This window comes from Canis aureus, chromosome 25 (assembly GCF_053574225.1).
Source record: "Canis aureus isolate CA01 chromosome 25, VMU_Caureus_v.1.0, whole genome shotgun sequence".
In the NCBI taxonomy this organism is placed as follows: Eukaryota; Metazoa; Chordata; class Mammalia; order Carnivora; family Canidae; genus Canis; species Canis aureus.
Window position 1 is genome coordinate 34123122 of NC_135635.1, and position 25627 is coordinate 34148748.

At 43.7% G+C, this 25627-nt stretch overlaps 1 protein-coding gene across 3 annotated transcripts; it reads left to right on the top strand.

Annotated features, from left to right (window-relative positions):
* The first annotated feature begins 288 nt into the window (after nt 1-288).
* HEBP1 (heme binding protein 1) lies at nt 289-25124 on the top strand. 3 transcript variants are annotated; one of them, XM_077871005.1, is made up of 4 exons: nt 289-485; nt 9600-9738; nt 11907-12087; nt 24535-25124. In XM_077871005.1, exons 1-4 carry the CDS (start codon nt 291-293, stop codon nt 24704-24706), a joined length of 687 nt encoding a protein of 228 aa, XP_077727131.1. In that variant the 5' UTR covers nt 289-290; the 3' UTR covers nt 24707-25124. The 3 variants fall into 3 exon arrangements, with proteins under 3 accessions (XP_077727131.1, XP_077727133.1, XP_077727132.1); XM_077871007.1 differs by having other exon boundaries at nt 11907-12117; nt 24535-24674; XM_077871006.1 differs by lacking the exon at nt 289-485 and adding an exon at nt 710-882.
* The last annotated feature ends 503 nt before the right edge of the window (nt 25125-25627 follow it).

Here is a 25627-nt window from a genome sequence, read left to right on the forward strand (position 1 = left end):
AAAAGAAGGACGGAATGAGCAAAGCCCTGCCTTGGGAAATTAAGGTGGAATTTGTGATTAAAACTGATTGGAGGAAAGAGACTAGTAAGGAGAAAACTAGTTAAGATGGTTTTTCGGGCCCCTAGGTGGCTGAGTTGGCTCAGACCATGATCCCAGAGTGCTGGGATCGAGTCCCACATCCGCTCCAGCTCAGCAGAGAGTCTGCTCCTCCCTCTTCTCCTCCCCCTGCTCATGCTCTCTCTCTCATTAAAAAAAAAAAAATGGTTTTTCAATCATCTAGGTGAGAGGTAATGGGGTGGAGGGGGAAAGAAGCCAGGATATCTATCAGTGGAGATGCAGCAATCAGGTGGGTGTCTCAGGGGCGGGACGACAGATTGAATCTCGTCCATGCAGTACGTGCTGGGGGCAGAGGCTCGGGGTGGAGGGCCAAGAAAAAAAGAAAAAAGCACGAGAGGAATCCAGAGGCTTGGAAGTCTGGCGCTCAGGTACCTGAGAGCGGAAGCCCGGGTGGACTGAGTGGGGGAGGGAGGGATGTAGAAAGTTCTCGTCACTGCGGGCTAAATCCCAGATGGAGGAGAATCTGCGTCCAGGCCCTGGCGAAAGTCAGGCTCAGCGGAGGAGGAGGGGCCGGCGGAGGAGGCGGGGCGTGGTCCCCCGAGCCCCGCCCTAGCCCCGCCCCAGCCCCGCCCCAGCCCCGCCCCGCCCCCGAACGCCTCTCCGCGGGGCGGAGTCCCAGGCGCCCGCCGCCCCCGCCGCCCTCGCAGCCCCCCGTGGCCGGGGCGTCCGGAGCGCTGCAGCCTCGCCATGCTGGGCATGATCAAGAACTCGCTGTTCGGGAGCGTAGAGACGTGGCCTTGGCAGGTTGTGAGCCAAGGGGGCAAGGTAGGCCCGCAGGGCTGCCGAGGACCTGAAGCGGGCTGCGCCCCCCACCGCACCTGACCGGGGCTGGAGCGGGTCGTGGCGGGCGGGTGGGACGGCGATTGCCCCAGAATGTGCGTCTTGGCCTCTGCCGGGGCGGGGGGCACGGCCGTCCGGTGCCCAGGGGCCCGGCGCGTGGACTGGGAAGGAGGAAGTGAGAGGGAAGTTCAGAGCAGCAGGCCGAGGGCTCTGCCGGAGGAGGTGGCTCTGCGGGCGGGCTCCCGGGGTGGCGGGCGACAAAGCAGCGCCTGTTGAATGCATTGGTCCATTTTAACATCCCAGGCATTCTGAGCATTTGTTTGCTGAGCCCGAAAACGTTCATGTCCGTAAAAAATTCCCAACTACAGGAGCAATGAGTATAAAAGAACAAGACCTGTGCTCCACAGAGGTATATGTGCAAGGGAGGGAGCATGGGGAAGGAACAAGCCATCCTGCCAGGGGGCCCCCTGTGGAGGGGGCCTTCGGAAGACACTTCCTCTGGGTCTCCGGGGTGTTAAGAGTGCACAGAAAAGGGAGGAGTATGTGCAAAGGCCCAGAGCTATAAAATGGTATGCGGGCCAGTGGAATTCCCAGAGTTGGGTCCTAGAATACAGGATGGGTGAATGAAGCATAACTGCTCAATCCCCCACCTCCCAAGATTCACATCAGTGCTAACACAAGCGAGTTGGACTGCCCCTGAAAACAGAGTCTGCCACTAGACCATAGTCTCCTTGCAAACAGGTACTTCATGCACTTGGTATACTCCGCTCCTCGCTCAGAACCTGGCATGTTTAAGGACTGTGTTGTCTGGGGGCCAAGTTCTGACATTTAGTACTATGATGGTCACACAAAAGCCCTCAACCAGACTCTAGTCTGGACTTCAAGCAGCTATAACCAGAGGCCTGTCACTTCATCTGAGTTCCCTCAGCTGCCACTGGAATGACCAAGTTTAGACCAGATCAGGGGTGACATCTGCAGATGCCTACAATCCTCCAGGCAGGTTATGAAATGAGTGAAGCTGGCTGGGTCAGACTCTAAGGCAAGGTGGGGACTGAGGCGAAACCAAGAGAGAACTCCAAGCCCCATCTGTAGAGGCAGTAATGTTGCTATGCAGGGATGCAAACCAGGCTTGCCAGATTTTTAAGGAAAACCAGAAATCCGGACTTCATGTGAGCTCTCCCTAGTTAAAATTAATTTATCCAACAAGTAACTATTTGCTGAATGCCATCTGTGTGCCAGTCACTCTTACAGGCAGTAGGGATAAAGCAAGGAACAAAACCAACAAAAATTCCTGGCCTCGTGGAGCTTACCTTTTAGTGGCTAACACACAAACAGGCAAATATATCTTTCCTTATCAGATGGTGATGAGGGCTGTGAAGAAAAACAAGTGAGGAAGGGAGGCAGGAGTAGGGAATTTTAGGAATGAGGCTGTGGTTTTGAGTGGGGCAAACAAGTCAGCTACTGTTGGCAACTGCCTACAAATGTTTGCAAACTGCAGGCCATAGGCTCTGTCTGTGGCTAGACGGTGACTGTGTGCCATGTGCATGCCAGTCTGTGGATCCGGCCCAGCGCTATCTAGGGTACTTGTTGGCCCTAATGCATAAAGAATCTACATGTTACCAACAGCTCCCCGAGTGCTTTCCTTTCTGTAGTGGAATCCAGCTCACTTGGTCTTTTGTGGGGGACAATGGCCAACGCAAGGTCTGGGCTGCTCTGCTGCCTGTTTGCCCTCAGATCCCTCCCTGGCTCGTTCCCTGCGTCTCAGTCTGGAGTCTGCAGTGGGGGTTGATTCCAGTGGCTTGCTTCCTGGGCGCCAATGTCAGTCGACTCACAGTGAGGTTCACCCAGTGGGAGGCACCAGTGGGAGATAAGAGGGTGGGAGGAAGGGAAGAAGGTGTTTCTCCCTCTCCTCCCAACTATCGGGTCTCTGGCACCAAGAGTTTCTCTGTAGCTCTGGCTTTTTCTAAACAGGCCACCATGGTTCTAGCTTCCATCGAGTGATCCAGGTATCTGAGCTCAGGTAACAGAATCCTCCCTCTTTGTCTCCTAGGGTGCTCACTCATGTCTGGGTTGCCTCACTGTTCCCTGTTGGGCAACTCAGCTCTTCTGTTATCTGTGAAATTAATTCCTTGAAACAAAGTACTCTAGTAGTTTCTGTTTACTGTTAGACCCTTAGTGATACAGTGTCACCTGCCACTGATTTGGTTCCTCTAGGGATAAATACAGCTCCCTGATAAGCATCTTCCCTCAACATTTGATGGGAATATGGCACCGTAGGGGATATTGCTACCAGGCTGATGCAAATCATTTAACCTGAGTGATCTCAGTTTCTGCAGCTGTAGACTGGGTATAAAAATCTCTCCCATCTACTTCCAGAGTAACGAAAAATATCACATCTTTTAAAAACATGAAATGCTTTGTAAACTAATACACCCTACAAATGTAGTGATATCATTATGTCAGAACTCAGCTCTGCTCTTAATAACTGTGTAGTCACAGGCAACTTACTTAACTTCTCTGAAACCACTCTTGAGAGGAAATAAGAATGTTTGGAAGTTTAAATGAGATAACCAGTTATAAGTTGTTCAACAAAATACCTAGCACTTGGTTGGGTATGGTAACGGTCAGCTTCCCATCAGTTTCACAGGTAACTTTGGGTAAGCTACTTAAACCTCCTAACCACTCTGAACTCTGAATATTCTGTATTCTCAACTGTAATATGAGAATGACAGTGCCCCTGTGACAATTACTTAACTATTCAAAGATACTTATAAGCCTTTTTTAAAAATATATACAAATTCAGGGGGCTATTATTTTGAAGACAGACCCTCCCTGAAATTATCTCTCTTGCCCTGGAAAGCATCTGGGTCAGGAACCATTGCCCACTTTCTTGGGCAAATTGATGACAGACAGCAGGCCCTGTGTAGCTCAGGTTTAAGCATACCAGATGTTCAGGACTGATTGTGATAGGGAGGTCCAGGCTACCGCATAACTTATCAGGTGCCTTCCACATTGCCTCGGGAAGGAGGAGGGCACGTTGCTCTCTGTGTTGGATTAGGTGGGTGTGTGGATGCTCAGAGCAGGACTGTTGTTAATAACTGACATCTTAATGGGATTTTTTTTTTTCCAGCCTGTGCACGTTGGTTAGGACCTGACAACCTGGGCTTGAATCTGAGCTCTACCACTTGCCCACTGTAACCTAACCCCCTGTGCAACCAGTTTCATCTGAAAATAAAGATAAAAGCACTCACTTCTTCTCAGGATCATTGGAGGGATCGAATGAACAAATCTGTGCAAAATATTAAAAATAACACCTGACACATAACAAGTACTGAGTTAGATTACTTTCTTATTTTTTTTAAGATTTTATTTATTTATTCATATGAGTCAGAGAGAGAGAGAGAGACAGAGAGAGACAGGCAGAGAAACAGGCAGAGGGAGAAGCAGGCTCCATGCAGGTAGCCTGATGTGGGACTTGATCCCAGGACTCCAGGATCACTCCCGGGGCCGAAGGCGGTGCTAAACCGCTGAGCCACCTAGGCTGCCCAGATTATTTTCTTATAATGAGAAAGCTGGCTTCCAGAATCAACATGTATACTTATCATAGCAGGTAGCAAGGAAAAAAATTGATGCAGAAGGCCTTGAAAAGCCCATAGCAAGAGGCATTGTTGCAAGATCCCTGTCTGGAATTTGAACTTGACCAGGGTTCCCAGTAAACATTGAAAATTGGTGTTGGTGGCTGTGGGCCAAATCCTTACCTGACTGGGAGCATAAACTGGCTGGATCTGGGACAAAGGTGGGCTTATTATGTTCCATATGACAAGTACACACACTAAAGACGTTAAATTTGAAGAATCCAACGTGTTGGCTGTGTTAACCTAGGTGCTTTATTTTCCACAGAGATAGAGAAGACTCTAAATTCTCCCTGGAGAACTAGAGTAGTTTTATAATATCCATCTCTCAAACCTAAATCTTCACAATGATCCCATGGTTCAAATGAAAGTTTATGGACATAGATGCTATAAAAACAGATGGGACCTGCCATAGTATCACCTTAGGATACTGTGAGTTTGCTTTGCTCAAGCATAGATACAATTAGACTGATTTCTCATCTGTCTACTCAGCTATTTCTGTTGTATTCCTTGTCATTAGAGTAAAACCAGGCTTTACTCCACAGCGTCCTTTCCCACAAATACTTATAGTACCTACTATATGCAAGACATTGTACTAGATGCTGTACTAGATGCTAAGAGAAACAGTGGTAAATACAGATTGCTCCTGACCCCAAGGGGCTTATGGTTGCAGATGGAGATTAAACACATTATTATTGTGTTGTGAAAGTACAGGAGCCTATAAAAAAATCTCATGGGAACTTGTTTTCGATTAGGATCCTCTTTGAGGAGTGACCTTTAGGTTGGGACTTTCTGGATAAGTGGGGTCTATCAGGCAAAGACAGGAAAGAGATATTCCAGGCAGAAGAAGAGGCAGGTACAGAGGTCCTGGGGCAGGATTGACCATGGCATTGAAGGAAACAGTGGAAGGCCAGTGAGGAAGTACTCTGGGTATAGTTGGCAAGGTAGGTAGAAGCTAGGTGGTACTTGGACCACCTGGGATAGGTTAAGAACTTGGTGAATGAGGGCTTTTAGGTAGGGCATACATTAACAGGATTAAGTGATACAGAATGCTATGTGTATGTTCCCTGGGCAATATCAGTTTTGTTCACAGCTTTAATTTCCCCTTTTGCTGATGACTCTCAAAGTTATATCTCGATATCAGTCTCCTGCTGAGCTCCAGACCTACATGTCCAGCTGCTCATCTGTAACAGAAGGCAGATGAAGTGATAGATGTGAAAGGGCCTTTTTAACCTTAGTCTTTGTTATCCACCTTTGGAGTTAATAGGAAGCAGGGATCACTCAGGAAGAGGAGGTGGAGCTGAGCCTTAAAGATTAGTAGAATTATCATGGGGGCTTTGGCTCTCTGAATTAAACTGGATTCCTTTCTTGTCAGCCTTTCTTCCCTTGCCCTGGACTTTCTGCCTGAGGAACAGGCTGAGAGCACAGATCACCTATACCATCCCCAGAACTCCTTTCTCTTCCAGGACCCCTCCCACTCAAAATCCCATATTTGGATCACAAAGTCCGTTGAATTAATTTATTTTGTTTTGTTTTTAAGATTCTACTTTTTTTTTTTTTTTGAAAGAGAGAGAGAATGAGAGAGAGAGCACAGAGGGGGAAGCAGACTCTTCTCTGAGCAGGGAGCCCAATGTGGAACTCAATCCCAGGACTCTGGATTCGTGACCTAAGCCTAACCCAGGTGCCCCAGTTGAACTAATTTGGGGTAGTTGAAACCAACCTGTGCTCAGCTCACCGTCACTGGAACAATGGTTATAAAATCCTCCCTATGACAGCCTGAGTTCTTCGGAGGTCTGGCCTCTGTCAGAATCTCCAGCCCCTCTCTTGCCGTTCCTTGCCTGACAGCCTTTGCTCTAGCCCCAGTGAGCCACTTGTATTCCTTGCCTGCAGCACACTGTTCTATTCTGCTCTTTTATACCTGTGGTGCCCGCTAACCGAAATCACCCTCCCCAGACTATCAGAACATTTACTGCATCATAAAATAATTTCATAATCTTCTCACCACTCCACTAGACTGCCCATATCATATTAATCTCCAAATCCATAGCACCTGGCAGAGGTTTTCAATAATACTTCCTCAATAAGTCAATGCATCAGTGACTGAATGTCTAGCTAAATGATCTATGCGCACCTTGAAGTCAGCCTAACCTAGCCAGACACATAAACACACACCCATGCCCCCAAAATAACCTAAGTAGTCCTCCTCTGTGTTCTCACAGTGCCCTGCCTCTCTTAAACATATCATGAGATTATAACCCTTTTTCCTGGCTACTTCTATTAGACCACACCCTTCCTGATGTCAGAGACTGTGTCTTTCATCTCTGTCTCTTAGCACCTGGCACAGTACCCAGCACATAGTAGAAACTCCATAGTTGTTGGTTGAATGAATAAGAAAGGAAAGAGCCAACCAGCTCTTTTCTCCAGTGAGAGCTTGTCATTGGTTTCTCCATCTATGAGAGAAGAAGCTGCATTAAATGACTTCTGATGCCCCTGTTCTGAGTTTGACACAGACATACAAATGTCTATCAGAAAGAACTAACTCAATAGCTAAAGAAAGATGCTGAAAAGCACTCACATTGTCCCCCATAGAGTGTAGAGCCCTGCAGTAAGCGTCAGACCAAGGTTTGGAGATTGGAATTCTGGTTCTCTTTTCACCACTTTAACTATGTGTTCTTGGGCAATTCTATTCCTCTGGTTCTTCATTTCCTCTTTGAGAAAATTAGTTGGATTGGATGAACTTTAACCTCTTTCAGGCAGAAAATTCTGTGATTCACAGAGTAGCATTTCTAGAATTTTAAACATAAGTGGCAAGACTTAATAGGCCATCAAATGAGGGGTGAATCTAGTTTCTACTATGACAGAACCAAGAAAGGTCAAAACTCCCCAGATTTATACATCATTTGCTACTGAAGTTCCTTTGGAAATGTTTCACTTTGCAAGGGGAGGACCTCACAGCAGTCCTCAGAATTAGTAGCCACAGTGGATTTGCAGCTTCTGGAGCTATTTTCCTGGCTCCATGTGGAGGGAAGTTGATGAAATTGGCACTCAGAAACCTTTCAGATTTTCCCAGCCCCTTTCTCACTATTCTCCTTTAATTGTGTATTACAAAAGAAAAAAAAGAAAAAAAAAAGGTATTTTTTTCATTCTAAACATAAAATTATAAATAATTGTAAATGTAAATTGTAAATTGTACATTAAATTGTAAATTGTAAATGTACTTTTTCAGACTATACAGGTCCCTTAGCCTGCCAGCCCTACCCACCTCCAGAGAGTCATCCTATCCCCTTTGGAGTTAAGAACTTGCAGTCTAGGATGTGACAGGGAAGTCTGTTTGCCCAGCTAGGGCAGCCAACTCCTCTTTTAGTTCATAGGAACTGTTTTTCCTATGTCTGTTTTTCATAATTGTTAGTAAGAGAGGCAGCTCCTTAATCACTAAACAAACGCCTGAGCGTTTATGATACTCCATGGTATAGTTCTGGTCCACAAAGACTTTATAGCAGATTTTTCAACCTGCACCAGTATTCCATTACCAGATAGCAAAATCGATATAGAGTACATCTCCCTTCTTTTAGTGGAATATGGAATAAAATTCACTTGACTAGAGCAGAAGTCAACAGGAAAGAAAGAAAAGGCCAGTAGTATTAGAAAGCCTCCCCTCCATCAGGGTACAGTATTATCTTGTGAAACTTTGTTTCAATCATGTGGATGTTCTTGACAGGGCATGATGTAAAACTGCATTTCTTGTTTTGGATCATGATTCTTTTTCAAGTTTGGAAAACATTGTCTTATAGTGTATGTTTAAGGAATACAAAATTATATGAGATACCAAAAGGCAAGGAGGAGGAGGTAAAGAAGAGCTGTGTGGGTCTGTTGGGCAAAGGAAAATGACCTTAGGACAGAAACTTGCATGGGAGTGGTCGTGATCAGCAGGGGTCCTGCCAGGGAGGAAGGCTTTCTGGGGAAGTGGCAGTAGCGATGGGCATTCAGGGGAGTCCAGGGTACAATTTAGATGAATGGGAATGAGGAGTTGCATCTGGGAGTACAGAGTGAAGAGAACTTTACTCTGATCCTTCTTGACCTGTGGCTCTGCTTCTAGAATGACGTTAATCCTGGGGCCTTAGAGTTTGTGGCATTATTGTTGCAGCTCCTTCTTTCCTCCTTTCCAATTTTCTTCTTTTTCCTGGCTCTCCTGTCATTCAGAAGTTGGATCTCCTGGCTTGATCCTTTGATTTACTTTTCTGTTTTCTACTTCTTTGCTTTTTACTTGACTTTCTGGGAGATTTCCTTCAGGTTTATCTTCTGACTTCTCTACTGAATTTTTCATTTTTTTTTTTAATTTTTTAAAAAAGATTTTATTTATTCATTCATGAGAGAGGCAGAGACATAGGCAGAGAGAGAAGCAGGCTCCATGCAGGGAGCCCAATGTGGGACTCGATCCCAGGACTCCAGGATCACGCCCTGGGCCAAAGGCAGACGCTAAACCACTGAGCCACTCCGGGATCCCCTATTTTCAATTTCTAAAAGCTCTTTTATCTCTAAACATTCTATTTTTATAGCATTCTAGGGGTGTTCTGAGTGGCTTGGGACGCATATCTTCTCTTGTCTCCCTGAGGATATTATTTGAAGTTTTTCTGCTGACAGTACATTTGTAAGAAATCTCAGAATCTTTTTCTCATGGCCCTTCATACTCATACTGTCTCTTCTACCCTGTCACCACGCCCAGGTTCATTATAGAAAGTTCTTTAGCAGTTCTAGGGATGCCTGGGTGGCTCAGTGGTTGAGCCCCTGCCTTTGGTCCAAGGTGATATCCTGAAGAGCCAGGATCGAGTCCCACATCAGGGTCCCGGCATGGAGCCTGCTTCTCCCTCTTCCTGTGTCTCTGCCTGTGTGTGTGTGTGTATGTGTGTGTGTGTGTATCTCATGAATGAATAAATAAAATCTTTTAAAAAAAAAAAAATAAGTAAATAAAATAAAGCTCTTTAGCAGTTCTTATAACTGCACCATTACAGCTTCTAGAGTGATCACAGGTTGCCACTTTAAATCTCTTAAGCATGTGTATTCTGTGTCTAGGAAGAAGTCTCCTATGAGGAAAGGACCTGTGAAGGTGGGCGGTTTGCCACAGTGGAAGTGACTGATAAGCCTGTGGATGAGGGTCTAAGGGAAGCAATGCCCAAAGTCATGAAGTACGTGGGAGGCACCAATGACAAGGGTGAGTATCCCTGAGGGATGTGACTCTGGTCTCAGAGGCAAGCTTGCTAGGTCCCGTGACATCAGGGAAAAATACAGCGAGGGGCCACAGGGCACCTGTCACCACCTGCTTCAGTAGCATGTGAACTTGTACTGTGTGCACGGGATGCTCTAGGGGACCACACCAACGTCATCCCTGCCTACCCACTGGTAGGCGGTATCCCTGCTCCATATTACTGATGCATGCTTCTTGTCCAAGTGTGAACTGTATAGACACTCTGGGGTTTTTTTTAATCCCACAGCTCTGATACTATCTTTGGATTGGTTGACTGAATGAAGAAAGCCAAGTCACAGAGCCAGGCCAGCCTCAGACTTGAGACCTCTTGCCTCCAGGCTGAATATCTCTGCTCAGTCCTCTGATCGCTCAAAATCTGTGGGGTACTGAGGCTTAGTGAATAATGAGTATGGCAGGTCCTCGGCTCTGTTCTGGCAAATGAAGGGTCTGAGAATTTGGGGGCTACTCCATTCTTAGACTTGGCCCTTTATCCTGGCTGCAGGATAGGGGTATTTTTAAAATGATGAACCTGAAGTTTCAGTGTACCTGTCAACATGTAAACCATGTTTAAATATGAATTTAACTCTAAAGCTCTCTAATTTGGACTACTCTTTAGAATCAGTGCAAACCCAAAATGGGTCAGAAAATGAGGTGAAAAAAGAGATGTGATGTTAATTTTATGGATATTTTTTCAAGCTGATAATTTGGAAAGTCAGAAACTGGTATTAACCTCAGTAACATTTGGTAGTAAAGAAACCAGGCTTTGGACAATAAGTCCATTAGTAGGAGGTCAGGAAGAAATCTTTTCCTTCTCGGGGCACCTGGGTGGCTCAGTGGTTGAGTGTCTGCCTTTGGCTTAGATCGTGATCCTGCAGTCCTGGGATCGAGTCCCACAGCAGGCTTCCTGCAGGAAGCCCGCTTCTCCATCTGCCTATGTCTCTGTCTCTCTCTCTGTGTCTCTCATGAATAAATAAATAAAATCTTTAAAAAAAGAAAAAGAAAATATTTTCCTTCATAGTACTGTTGTAACTTTTTTTTTTTAGAAGACAATATGTATAAAAATGATAAAACTGGGGGTGCCTGGGTGGCTCAGTTGGTTGAGCATCTGACTCTTGATTTCTGCTCAGGTCATGATCTCAGGGTCTTGAGATCGAGCCCCACAGCTCTATGAGCAGCATGAAGTCTGCTTAGAATTCTCTCTCTCTCTCCCTCTGCCCCTCCCCCCCTTAAATAAATACATGTCTTTAAAAAAATTTTTTAAATGATAAAACTCATTAAAGAAAATCTTGAAAATAACAAAACAGCACCCCTGATCCATCTTTTTTAATATGATCATTGCTGTCTTCTGAATGTATTTCTTTAGAGCTTTTTAATAGACCTTTAAAATGTAATCATAGTGTTTGTGCAATTATATATCTTTCTGTTGTTATAACTATTTTCCACTATTGCTCAATAGTCTTCTTAAGTCTAATTCTTAATAGCCACATTATATTGCATCATGTGTCTATAATTTACTTAGACACATTCTTTTTGGAACATTGATATGGCTCCCAGTCTCTCACAATTATTAATTCTGCTGCAATGAATATCCTATTACCTCTAGCCTTTTCCATATTTTGATCTTTTTTTTTAAGATTTTATTTATTTATTCATGAGAGAGAGAGAGAGAGAGATCGAGGCAGAGACACAGGCAAGGGGAGAAGCAGGCTCCACGCAAGGAGTCTGATGTGGGACTCCACCTCGGATCTCCAGGATCATGCCCTGGGCTGAAGGCAGCGCTAAACTGCAGAGCCACTCAGGTTGCCCCTTTTCCGTATTTTGGATTACTTGCTTAAAATGTATATTTAAATAGAAAATAATTAGATACGAGGATATTTACAGTCTTAATGTATATTACCAAATAATTTTTTTCCAAATGAGTTGGGTCACTACAGTCCTATTTCCAATATACACAAATAAGAGTTTTTTTAAAATGTATCTGACTATATATTTTTTAATGCCTAAAAGGTTTGTTACTAATTTCAAGAACAAAAAATACTATCTTGGAAGAAGAATGAGACTAGCAGATCTTCCACAGTCCTGAACAAGTTCTGTCTATAATACCCATCTCACTCTGTGGGTTTTTATGTTTTCAGGGATCGGAATGGGGATGACAGTTCCTGTTTCCTTTGCTGTGTTTCCTGGTGATGATGGCTCCCTACAGAAGAAATTAAAAGTCTGGTTCCGGATTCCAAACCAGTTTCAAAGCAACCCGCCGGTTCCCACTGATGACAGCATTAAGATCGAGGAGAGGGAAAGCATCACTGTCTATTCCCTGTAAGGAGATGATTCTTTAGACATCCAAGGGTAACATCTGATTTCCATAACCACTCCTTGATCATCTGCAGTGAGCATTTGCATTAACTGTGTATTTTATTCCAGTTTTATAGAGATAGAATTAACATATAACATTGTATTAACTTAAAGTATACAACATAAAATGCTTTGATATATATAAATATTGTGAAATGGTCATCCCAGTAAGTTCAGTTAACATCCATCATAGTTACAATTTCTTTCTTGAGTTGAGAACTTTAAAGATCTGCTTTCTTAATAACTTTCAAATATATGTTATAGTATTGTTAACTATAGTCACCTTGCTCTGCATTACATTCCCAGGACAAATTTATCTTATAGCTGGAAATTTGTACCTTTTGACCACCTTCACCCATTTCTCCCATTCCCTACCCACATCCCATCTCTGGCAACCACCAGTCTCTTCTACTTATGAGTTTGGTTGTGTGGTTGTTTTTTTAAAATTCTACATACAAGTGAGATCATGTAGCATTTTCCTTTCTCTGAAATATCACTTAGCATAATATCCTTAAGGTCATCCATGTTATCACAAATGGCAGATTTTCTGTGTTTTTTTTTAATGTATGAATCATATTGCTTTGTGTATATATACCATATCTTCTGTTGATGGGCCTTACATTGTTTCCATGCCTTGGCTATTGTAAATAATGCTTCAATGAACATGGCAGTGTAAATATCTCTTCAAGATAGTGATTTCCTCCTTTTTAAAAAAAAAAAATTTTATAAGTGATCTCAATTCCTTTATATATATATATACCCAGAAGCCCAGAAGTGGAATTGTTGGATCATATGGTAGTTCTTTTAATTTTTTTGATGAACCTCCATACTGTTTTCCACAGTGGCTGCACCAATTCACATTCCCACCGACACTGCACAAGGATTCCCTTTTCTCCATAGCCTCACTAACACTTGTTTTTCCTTGTGTTTTTGATATTCGCCATTCTAATCGATGTAAAGTGGTATCTCATTTTGGCTTTGGTTTGTATTTCACTAGTGATGAGTGATATTGAGCACCTTTTCATGTACCTATTGGCCTTTGTATGTCTTCTTTGGGAAAATGTCTATTCAGATCCTCTGCCCATCTTTTAATCAAAATGTTTGGCTTTTTTGCTATTGAGTCATAAGAGTTCTTTATATATTTTGGCTTTTAATTCCTTATCCGATATATGATTTGCAAACATTTTCTCCCATTGAGTAGATTGCCTTTTTGTTACGTTGATGGTTTCCTTTGCTATACAGAAGCTTTTTAGTTTGACAAAAACTCATTTATTTTTGCTTTTGTCACCAAATACAAAAAACTGTTGCCAAGATTAATGCCAAGGAGCTTACTCCTTATGTTTTCTTCTAGGAATCTAATCGTTTCAGGTCTTAATGTTCAAGTCTTTAACCTATTTTACATTGATTTTTGTGTATGGTATAAGATAGAGGTCCAATTTCAGTCTTTTGTCTGTTGCTGTCCAATTTTCCAGACACTGTCTATTGAAGACACTGTTTTTGGCTTCTTTATTCTAGGTAGGTTGACCTTATATGCATGAGTTTTTTTCTGACCTCTCTATTCTGTTTCATTGATCTATATGCCTATTTTTATATAAACACCATACTGTTTTGATTACAATAACTTTGTAATATAGTTTGAAATTAGGAAATATGCTTAGCTTTATTCTTTTTTCTCAAAATTGCTTGGCTATTTGGGGTCTTTTGTAGTTCCATACAAATATATACATCTTAAGAATATTAATTTTTCCAATGCATGAGCTTGGAATATCTTTTCACTTATTTGTCCCTTCTCCAATTTTCTTCATTAATGTCTTAGAGTTTTCAGTGTATAGATCTTATACCTCCCTGGTTAAATTTATTCCTAGGTTTTTTTTTTTTATTTTATTCACACATTTGATAGAGAGAAAGAGCAAGAGAGAGAGAGAGAGAACATGAACAAGGTGAGGGGCAGAGGGAGAAGCAGACCCCTCACTGAGCAGGGACCCCAATGTGGGACTCCATCCCAGTACTCTAGGATCATGACCTGAGCCGAAGGCAGATGCTTAACTGACTGAGCCACCCAGGCACCCCTATTCCTAGGTATTTTATTCTTTTTGATACAAATTGGATTTTTTTCTAATTAATTTATATTGTTGATGAATTAAGTTAAGAAATGCCGAGTCCTGACAATTTCTCATTTCATTCTCTTTAGCTTATAGCACACAAACATTTGCATTGTATCTGAATAAATACTTTGCCAGTTGCCAAATTGACTTGGATAGAGTATCCCCTCAGTTTAAGCTAAGCACCTACATTAGTCACAGTAGCGTTCTGGGAGACTCAAGGAATATCTAAGCCAAACTCTAGTTTGGGGTCATGAATACATAAATGAGTATATGAATATATAGGACTTGAGGGACCTCCTTTTTTATTCCATGCTCCCCTTGAATGCCAGACAACAAGGAATATTTGCCAGAACTGGACTGCCACCCCCTTAGTTGTTCACTATCCATGGTCCTTTGAGCAGAGCACACATGCATCCTATTATCATTCTCATCCTGTTTCCAGGGCCTTATTTGAGGTCATATTTCTTTTGACTATAGAGCCTAACAGGGTGGCAGATGGTTACATATTTTTATTCTTTGGGTCTGAACTCTTCAGAAAACAAGTCTCTTGTAGATAATCAGTGACTCCCCATTTGTTAAAATCCTACATTGTAACAAACGCTGAACCATGTACAGTCACAGACCAGGAGCTTGACCAGTATTAACTATAAGTGTGGATTTGGTTCTGCTCTAGAAAAACCTAAAGAAAAATAGGTTAACAAATAATCTTGCATTGGGCAGTTTTTGTCTACCCCCAGGGGCCTCTGAACTTACTTTTTGGCTGCCTTGCACCTGAACATGTAGCTTTCTCTGGAACTGACACTAATGCTGGGAATGTGAGCTTGTCTGCTCTGAGCAGCCCTAGGCCAGGTGCTGCAGAGCCCCCCAGAGGACAGTGAGTGTACTGCAGCGGGGCCCCTAGCTCTTCTACTCCAGCCATCCATCATTCAGACTTTCCAGCCTTCACTACAGAGGCTGCAGAGAAAGCAAACTCTAGGAACAGAATATCTTTCCCAAGGGCAAGGACTAGAGTGGGGAAGCGAGGTGGTGGCGGTGGTACAAAATTTAAGGAGGCACCCACTTTCAAGTGCACAGCTGTCTAAGTGCAGGATTGGCACTGAGAGTGAGTGCCTCCTTAAACCTTGGGTGCTGTGTCTTTTCTGTCTCACCCTTATTCCTGCTCCCTCTTTTCCATTCTCTTTCTCGAGTCTTGGGAGGCAAGCTGGTACACCCTAATGAACAAGTATATTTTTGTTTGAATCCCAGAATGATGCTCGGGGAGTCACTGAGCCTAAGACAGTTTCCCCATCTGCTAAGTGCCTGTAACAACCTACCTCATAGGATTACTACTAAAGAATATCTTTTAGTACTTACTAAAATGCATCTGTTTTTACAGATGACTTACTATGTATGACCTGTGGTAGGTTTCAGTAATTATTTTTTCCCTTTGCCCCTTTTGATTTCGTAAGGAATAGCATTGGCATGATTAAATCAGTTCACTTCAAGCAGACTTCAAGCAGACAGGGCTGGTGTTTTTACCAGAGCCAGGGTAATGAGTTGGCACGATGCTTTTCTTTTGTCCCTAACTTTTTAGTATGGAAATTTTCAAACTCATAACAAGATAGAATAAGGTAATGAAATCCTATGGAACTCATCACTCACCTTCAGTGATAATTAACTCAACTCCAGGGCAGATCTGTGTCATGTGTACCCTCACAACTGCCACCCAGCCCCTCCACTGGGTCATTTTGAGGCAAACTGCAGACATTATATTAATTTCACCCATAAATACTTCAGTGTGGCTACAAAAAACTTTTTATAAAGACAATCATAATGTCTGACTCCTCCTAAAATTTTAACATCATTTCATTAGTATCATAATAATATAAAATGTCCAGGGTTCAGATTTCCACCACTATCTGGTAATTTGCTTTTAAAGTTTGTTTGCACCTGGATCCAAATAAAATCCATCCATTGCAATTATCTGGTGTACCTTTTAAGCTTTTACTAACCTGTGGCTTTTCTCACTACCACACCTTTTCATTTTTCATTGCTACTTATGGATCATTTGTCCTATTGTTTCCCATAGTCTGAATTTTGCAGACTGCCTTTCCATTGGCATTTTAACATGTTCTCTGCCTCTGGCATTGCCTGTAAATTATTAGTTAGAACCAGAGGCATGGTCAGATTCAGGTTGGTGCTTTCAACAAGGATATTTCATAAGTAATGGTGTATACCGCCGTCAGGGACTCATAATGTTTGCTTGCCTCTGTTTTTGTGATGTCAGTGGCTGTAGATCACCCTTACTTAGATGCCTTGCCTCAATAGAGTTTATAAAAATGATAATGTGTCATTCTTTCCTTCATTTATTTTCCTTCATTTATTAGCTGGAATACTTTGATAAAGAGAAACCTCCCCTCATCTGCTATTTGGTTTCCCTGAGACGGAGTCACAGGGAAAAGGCAAGATACCTTCTCTTTAGCTTGTTGCCTTCTCTTTGTCTGTTTTCAGAAGAATGATTTCATTCCTGAACTTCCTCTACAGGCAAGGTGATGGTGATCCCTGTTTTTTGAGCATCAATATAAACATACGAATTTAAACATAATTGATGTGTTTCTGTTCTTTCAGTTGTTCTTACTGATGCTGAAATTGTCCCATCTTTGGCCAGTGGGAGCCTCTTCAAACTGGTTTCTTCGTCCTTTTGATGTGACTCTAGTACTCTATGGTAGCTTCCTTGGCTTCTGGTATGACAAGGTGTTGCAAACACATTTTGGCATTTCTTGCCCTAAAGCTGGAATTAGCTATTTCTCCAAGGAACCCTGGTTCCTCATGGTGGGATGGGATGTCTCTTAAAAGCTACTATCAAAGTCAGGTCTGTGGAAGATTCCTGTTAATTCCCTGTTAACCTAAACAGATGAGTGCGATAAATACAGTGTCTAGCTTGGCTCTGTGGATGCTTTTTTCGTGGAACACCTGGTCCTAAAATTAGCTTGTGTTATTCCTCAGCTAGCCACTTGGTGTCACTGCACAGTCAAATGTGCATTTAAAAGCCCCTTCCTGTGGAAGGCAGAGTGAACGAGGTAGTAGAAGGCAAAAGTACTAGTTCAAATACATGGTAAGTGCATTTGATGGTAAAATTACTTCTAAAATGAAAGCCTTGCATCCTTAATTCAGGCTCCCTTTTGTATGACCTTGGAAAGGGATTTTCAGAAGGGATTGTGCATTTATTAGTAGCATATATTACCTGTCAGTGGGTAGAAGGTTAAAAAGGAATAACACTCTCAGAATCTTAGTATTCACAAGATGCAATGGAAGTATCCTCACACTTATATGGGTGGCCATATTCCAGGTCCTTCTGTGTTCCCTAAAGGCCACCTAGGTTACAGCACAGCTTCCTTAGCGCAGTGTGGCACTGGGTTCAACAGAGACCAATGGTAGGAGAGGGCGGATGGTAATGAAATTTCTTAGTGAAATGGTGAAATGTCTGGATGTAAAAGAAAGAATTGGAAACAATGATCTCGTTGTCAGGGTGACCTGTGATCCAATCCTAGCTCTCCTGCTCCATGGCCATGGGACCTCTGGTGTGTTACCAAGCCTCTCTGTGCCTTGGTCTCTCTAAGTACAAGATGGAGGTAGCTAACGGCCAGGGTTGTTGTGAGGAGGAAACATGGTGTCCATAGATGCCTACATGATGCTGGACGTTAGGTAGATGCTCAGTAAATGTTAGCCTGTTTCCCTTGGAAAGAAGGGGCCCAACTGCTAACCCAAAGGGTGTTCCATTTTATTGCTTAGGAGCACTTTAGATCAGTGTTAGCCAAGTTCCTAGATCATTCCAGCACCCATCTGTAATCACAGGAAGCCCTAGCCATGGATAACATAACACAGTTTTGCCTCTTTGGTTTGCTCAACACCCAAACTCTGTCATCTTGATTTCAAGGAGCCTCACCTGACCACTCTATCAAAAATAGCACCCCTCCTTTTCTGTCTTCTTACCCTGCTTGACTTTTCTTCACCTTACTTTTCTTCACCTTACTTACTTTTCTTCACTTACTTACTTTTCTTCACCTTACTTACTTCACCTTACTACTTGCATTATATAACCCATTTGTCCATTTGTTTATTGTCCTGTCCCTCACTAGAATATTCTTGAGGGCAGGGCTTGAGCTATCCTCTAGTAAGTGCTCAGTTGAAAGTTGGGCAATAAATAAGCTAGTGAAAGTCTGGGTCCTTGCCTTCCCCACATTTCTCCTTTTTTGCTGTCCTCCCTAAAGTTCTTGGTCCTCTTCCATTGGTAAATCTCCAACCCGACCATCTCTCCAGCTCCCTGAAATGTCTTAGCATTTATGAGACTCAACATGATGACCAAGATGATGCCATTTACACATGTATTCATTCATTCAAAAAAAAAAAACCCATGTATTCATTATTCACTTTTTCTGTGCCAAGAATTGTTTCTGGTGCTCGAAATAGAGCAGGGGAACAAGCAAAGTATCCGCTCTTTGAGGCAGCAAAAACATCCTGGTGGGGAAAACAGACGAGAAACAAATGTCCCTGATATTTCAGGCCTGTGTTATTTCAGAGATGAGAAGTGGTATTTGTGGATTGAAACTATAGGGAAGCATATTTCTTACTGGAAAACACTTTGGCATGAAGTATTTCCCAGTAAGAGGGGCAGGCAATGAGGTGATGAAGGCCTGGCCCTGGGGAGCTTATGTGCCATCTGGACAGACATACAGCAGGTATGCCATGTAATGTGTGTGCTCAGTGGCAGGTTCAGTTCCATTTGGCAAATGTCTCCTGAGCACTTCTGACACTGAAGCCTCCTCACTTCTGAGAGTCCTGACAGTGACAAGATTCTGAATCAAAAACCTAGTTAATCACCATTTCCCCCCACAACTGGTCAAATAACCCACTAGTCTTTTATGGATGGGTACTTGGAAGTAGTTTCAATCACCATTTCTGGGTGGATGAGCCCGAGTCAACACAGCTGGTGCTACTGCATCTCCCAAGCGCCAGCTCCCTGGGAGCGTCTCCACATAAACCTTCCTAAGGTTTCCCAAATCAATACGTGAAAAATGGATTTCCTCCCAGACCTGTTGCCCTGTGTTCTGTTTCACTAAAAGTCCCCTCCATCCTCCTGCTCATCCCATTCAAATGGCATCCTGACACGTTCACCTTCCACATCAGCTGTTGGCCAAGTCCTTGTCACCTCCTGACCGTGCTTTCCCTTCCATCTGCAGCTCCTCTTGCCTGAACTATTGCTGTGTCCTCTTGATTATTTCTAAGTCTTCCTCCTCTGCCCCTCTACAGTGTCCTTTTCTCACTGCCAGCCATAAAGCACAAGACCAATCCTACTACCATCCTCTGCCTCTCAACTCTGCTTTGGACCTCGGACCTGCCTCTGACCTGCCTCTGACCTAGGCACATGTTAGGATTGGGAACAGAGCCCCAGCTGGTAATAAAATGAGATGGGGGATGGATAGACTTTGAGTTGGGTTCCCAAATGTCCAGCCAGGCAGTGAAGCCTAGTAAAAATGCTTTGTCATAGCATTTAATCCACGATGTGGCCCTGCTCCATGTCCACCTGCTCTCAGGATATGCCAACCTCCTACCTCCCCCCGAACACCTACACATGCAGCATTCACTTCCACTCACCCAGCTCCTCCCATGGCCCTTCTCCAGCCTCTGCTTATTGGAAACTGTGTGAGGCCCGGCATTTTTGTCATAGTGTTCATTGCTGACATCAAGAAGAGATGCTCAATAAACAATGGCTTAATATCAGGTCTTCCATGATGCCTTCCCTTCATGTTATAAGTCAGAGCTAATCATTTCCTATTCCCCACCCCCAGAGCATTCCATCTGTACCTTCTGCCTTCATTCTAGTGCTTCCTTCTGCCCTATATAATCTTTATGTGTGTTTCTGGCCTGACCACTACAGTGAGACCTCACAAGGGTAGGAAGACGTCTTTATCATCTTTACAACTGTGTGGTGTCTCACTTGTGTTTTGTGCCGTGTCATGTTCAACTTGGCAAGCATGGTTCAGTCTGACTGAATGAAATAAATGGCTTATGATGTGAAGCTTCTTTCCTATTGACATGGAATTATCAGCTCCTAGTCTCAACACTACTTTTGCCTAGCACAGAGCTATGTGCATAGCAGACTCTCCCCCAAATTTGTGTTCATTTGTTGATTTGCTAGACCAAGTCAGAGGGTCAGGCTCAGACCATCCATTTCTTTGTCTATGTCACTGCATGCCTCAACCATTATGATTTTGTTTTTTTTCCTTGGCCCAAAGCCTCCATTTGTTAGCCCACCTCATTGATGCCTGCCTCATTCCCACCCTGCGAACTCTTCCAGATTGTTCCAAACGCTTCCAGACAGCTCCTTTTGTGTTTCTGGAATCAAGGGGGTTGTGTGGAATCAAGGGGGTTGTGTGCCTTTACTCGGTTCCCATAGTAACCAAATTCTTTCTTCCAAATACTGATCTCTGACATGGGGGTGGGGGGGATAAAATACAGTGCCCTGGAGGAGAGTTTCTTTGAAGATGGAGACAGAGACTTGTTAATAGGCTTACAAAAATATTGTATAGACTTCATGTTAACCTCCTTTGAGGAGCTCACAGTGCTTTATGAGAATTCTGGAAGTCACACTCAAATGTGCTTGTGAGCTTGGAGAGCTGTGGGCACTGTGTTCTCCTCTGTGTACACCTTGGAAGCTGAGGCAGGGAGGAATGAGGTGGCTTATCCCAGAACGAGCTGAGGAGCTAGCACTGGGCCTCCGTCCTATACATGAAGGCCATGCACCTGGTTGGGTTTAGTGTTCTGGCTTGTTTGTGCAGTTCTGTGATTGGGTGAGGGCGTGTTGGTTAGGCTGGCCGTGAAGGGAACACATGTATTTGCTGTTTCATAACCCATTCACTTGCTTATTTTCTAGAAAAATGCTTCCATGATGAAGCAAGAAGGAAATTTTTATCCTCATTATCAGCTTCTCAGTCAGCCTGGGAATACATATTTTTAAATTGGTCTTTTTGTTGTTTTGGGAGGGGTTTTTTTTTAGTGCATTTAAAAATCCCCAAATGATGACATTCTCTGTATCACTTGCTGGGTCTTCTTGTATTTCTCAGACAGCTCCTTCTCCCGTGCCCTTGCCAAGGGCTCTCCTTCCACCCACCACTTGGGGACTAGGATTCTCAAGAGTGACCTGCTGACACCCTGTCTGCTCACCATCTAGGCCTCGTCTCCCTCCTTACCATGATTATAGCCAGTACCCACTCACTGAGGACTCCCAGTAACTGTCACTAGGCCCACCTCCTTCCCAAATCAGGATCTCTGGCTCCAGTTCTTTCCCAGGTTGGAGGAAATTTGCACAGTGCCTGACACATAGGTACACGAATATATTTCATAGACACACCCTCATATCAACATGCACCCAAACCATATCACTGGAAGCCCTAGAGAATCCTCAACTCCTCCCTTTCCCTGCGCCCTCCCCTCATATCCAGTCCCCTGTCAAGTTTGCCTTTGTCCAGAGGCCTTTGCCATCTCACACTTGACTGTTTCCTGGCCTCCAGTAATTCCATCTCTTTCCTCCAGTGCCACCAAAGCTATCAAAACACAACCTAACACAATCATGTCAGCCCTTACTTTCAAAGCAAGGTCCACCTTTGCATCTAGGATCAAAATCCTTGGCATAGCATTCAAGGCCCTTCCCAGTGGGCTCCAGTCAATCGTTTCATTGTTTGGATTCCCACCACTGTCCCCTTAGTGTGTGCTTCGGACTTTATTATATGAATGAGTGAATATGGAGGCAAACAGTCTTAAGCCCTATCATCTTGAGGTCTATCAACCTGAAGACCTGAAGACACTAACTTTTGTTGTTTACTCCAGAATTGTTGATGTAGCCAAAGGATCTAACATGTGTCAGGCACTGTATTAGGTGCTCAGGCTACACCAGTGGACAAAACATGACGAAGATCCTTGCCTTCATGGGGCCTATTCTAACAGGAAACTCAGACCATAAACAATGAACACAATAAATGAATTATGTAGTATGTTAGAAGGTCATAAGTGCTGTGAAAAAAAAGAGAAATTAAAAAAGAAAGAGAGGAAGAGAGTGAAAAGAAAAGAAAAAACAAGGATAAAAAAGGAAAAAGAATGAGAAGGGGCAGCAGGGTTAAAGATTAAATAAGATTTTGAGAGAAGGGCCAGTCGAGAAGGTGAGATTGTTCATCGAGCCACCTCTTCATTACTAGTCTCTCTTCCTGGCCTGATATTTTTCTTAATTTTTTAATTTGTTTTCAAAGATTTTATTTATTTATTCATGAGAGACACACAGAGAGAGAGAGAGAGGCAGAGATACAGGCAAAGGGAGAAGCAGGCTCCTTGCATGGAGCCTGACGTGGGACTCGATCCCGGGTCTCCAGGATCACACCCTGGGCTGAGGGCAGCGCTAAACCACTGAGCCACCCGGGCAGCCCTTCCTGGCCTGATATTACTTGAGATCACCGTCATGTCCCTCATCCCAGGAGGCAGGGAACTAGATGGCTGTTCTCAACAATTGCAAAGTAACAGTAATAGCTGCTGTTCATTGTGGGCTTACTGTGCGCTGGGCACTACGCTGAACTGTCCAACATCTTGTCTTCCTTCATCTTCACAACAGCCTTCTGAGATTGATACAATCAGCCCGATTTAACAGATGAAGGACCTGAAGGTTAGAGAAGTTAAGGCATTTACCCAAGGCCATGAGCTAGAAAGGGGCTGAGGTAGGACTGAGCATACAACTAGCCCTTTTGCCACCAAATGATCAGTGGAGGTATTTGAGGACCACTCCTTCTTTAGACGTTTCCAAAACCCTGTAGACTTAAGAGCCAACATGGTTTGTTTTCGAGGATAATAATTAAGTGTCACAGCATGAGTGTGGGATGCAGGAGACACTCAATACCTGCTCCTACATTCAGCATCTGATCTGTCTCAGGCAAGTGGTTTGCAATCCATAGACAATCTCTGAAAATAATTGCATTGTCTTGCAGGCTTTTATTGCCAGAACACTCTTTCCTTAATGTTCATCCTTGGTCTACTAATCCAGTTTCCTCTCATTTGAGCCTCAGTGAAGCTAGAGTTCAACTTTCTTCATCTGCCTTAAAGTCTTTCTTTAAGATACTTGAACCAAACCTCTTCTATTCCAGATTGGTCTCAGTTCTGTCCGTGTCCTATAGCAGTTGTCTAGACATTGGAAGAACCAATGCCTTAGAGATGAAATCCTCGGTATTTTTACATCAATAACCCTGTAATCAACATGCTGAATGCTTGTTGAGCATGACTAACCACTTATAAAAGAGCAAAGTGTGACTCAGAGAACCCCACCAAAAATAATGCATTTGGCCTAATCTTGGCCTGGTGCAGATTCAGACTTTTGAGTCATAAAGCTCATTAGAAATGGGGACATATTTGACTCTAATAAAGATTTTAGTGCAACCCAGATTTAGAGTGGTATATTTAGGGTAGGCCGCAGGATGAATTTTGGAGCGTAGGCAGATGACGTAAGGAGGGAATAATCATCTTGAAAAGACAAGCTTTATTCCTTCTCTGTCACCACCTTCTGCCATTAAGAGAAAAGCCTGATTTAGGCAAGTCTTTTTACTTACTAGAAAAAGAAGGCTTTCATGATTTGAGCAGGAAAAGGGGTTTATTAGAAGTGATTTCTTTATTTGGGTTATGCTTAAAGCTTGCCAAGGGGCCTCCCAAGGTTTCCCTGGGTCCCTGCCTTTGGTCGCTCTGTTTTTTAACAAAGCTGCTACTTGTCACTGCTCTGCTGTGCTCACTCATCAGAAAGGATCTGCTGGGGGAGAAGCATTAGCTACAGCTCCTCCTGAACTAATGCCCCTGCAGCCTCCTCCTTCCCCAGCTGGAGACAGAGGGGCCAAGAGGAGGAGCTGCCAAGGCAGTAGAGAGCTAGAGAGAAGGGTAAAGGCATGGCCTAGGGGAAGGTCAGCCTACTGTCACCCAGGGACAATTCAGAAAGCAAAGGGAAGCTCACGCTTAGTACTTGACTGTCATGTTTCAGGCTCTGCATTGGTGTTTTTTCACATCCATTATTGTATTTAATGCTCATAACAACCCTGGAGGAAAAAGACAGCATATCCCAGGTGTACAAACGAGCATCTGAGGCTCGGAGGGGTCAAATCCACCCATCTGGGAAGTGGCAGATGTGCAGTCTCACTGCTCTAGTGTGCTTGTAAGAGCAGCAGGTGACAACTTCTTTTTTAAAGATCCCCCTCTCTTGGAGACCATGTTTTCTCTTAACCAGCCCCTTGCTTTTGTCCCTCAGGCAATTTGGTGGTTATGCCAAGGAAGCTGACTACGTAGCTCATGCCGCCCAGCTCCGTACTGCCCTAGAGGGCACGGCCACTTGCCGGAGTGACATCTACTTCTGCACTGGGTATGACCCTCCCATGAAGCCCTACGGACGTCGCAATGAGGTCTGGCTGGTGAAAGCATGAGTAACGCGCTGAGTTAGAACTTCCCGGACGGGTGTTTCTGTGTTTCCACTTCCTCAGGGGAGAAGGAGGGAGCACAGCTTCCAACTGTATCTCTAGCTTAATCCAACTTTCCTTCAAAGCCATGTACTGCCAATTTTCTGAAACATGTGTATTTTGTCCATGCTCTTTCTCTCCCGGTGGGAAATAATTCAGCCAAGATAGGCAGCATCCTTCGAACTGACTGAGACATTTCTGTGGTAGATGAGAAAAAATCCAGCAAACATTCTCTCAGCTCTCTGGGTCCCTCAGAACTGATCTTTAAAAATTATTGAACCTGTGTTTTTGTTGTTGAGGGAGGGAAATGTGATTTGTGCGTGATCCTTCCTCTGTGATTCTTACGAGGCCTTTGTCTGAAAATAAAGATCTTTGACTTAAAACAGCTGAGACCAATCCAGAGTATAGTGATTTCCAAGACCGCACAGTCTTATAAGGAATATCATTATGAGTACTAATGATGATATTTACTGTTACAGGAATCTCATATTTAGTTCCAAAGTCCTTCAGGATATAAAGCCACAGATCCCGGGGTGGAAGGGCATGTACCACATGCTGGCATACATCTACATCATAGACATTTACCATGACCATGTCACGGTGATTCTACAATCATAAGTGGAGGATCCTGTTTGCAGTTGTGATCTACAAAGGGCTCCAGGAATGACAAAAGAAAACCAAGGAGAAAAATCATCACATTCTGATACATATCCCTGGAGGCAGGAAATCTGCTTGGAGGCTTTATTCATGAGGGTAAGATGAGGTGACAAAAAAATGAGGTCCAGTTTCATGAATTGAAGAAGAATGAGCAGTTTGGCCTGCAGAGAAGGAAAGGGACCCCCCACCACCACACCAAGGCTGTGAGGGGCAGGTGGGAAAGTGGCTGAG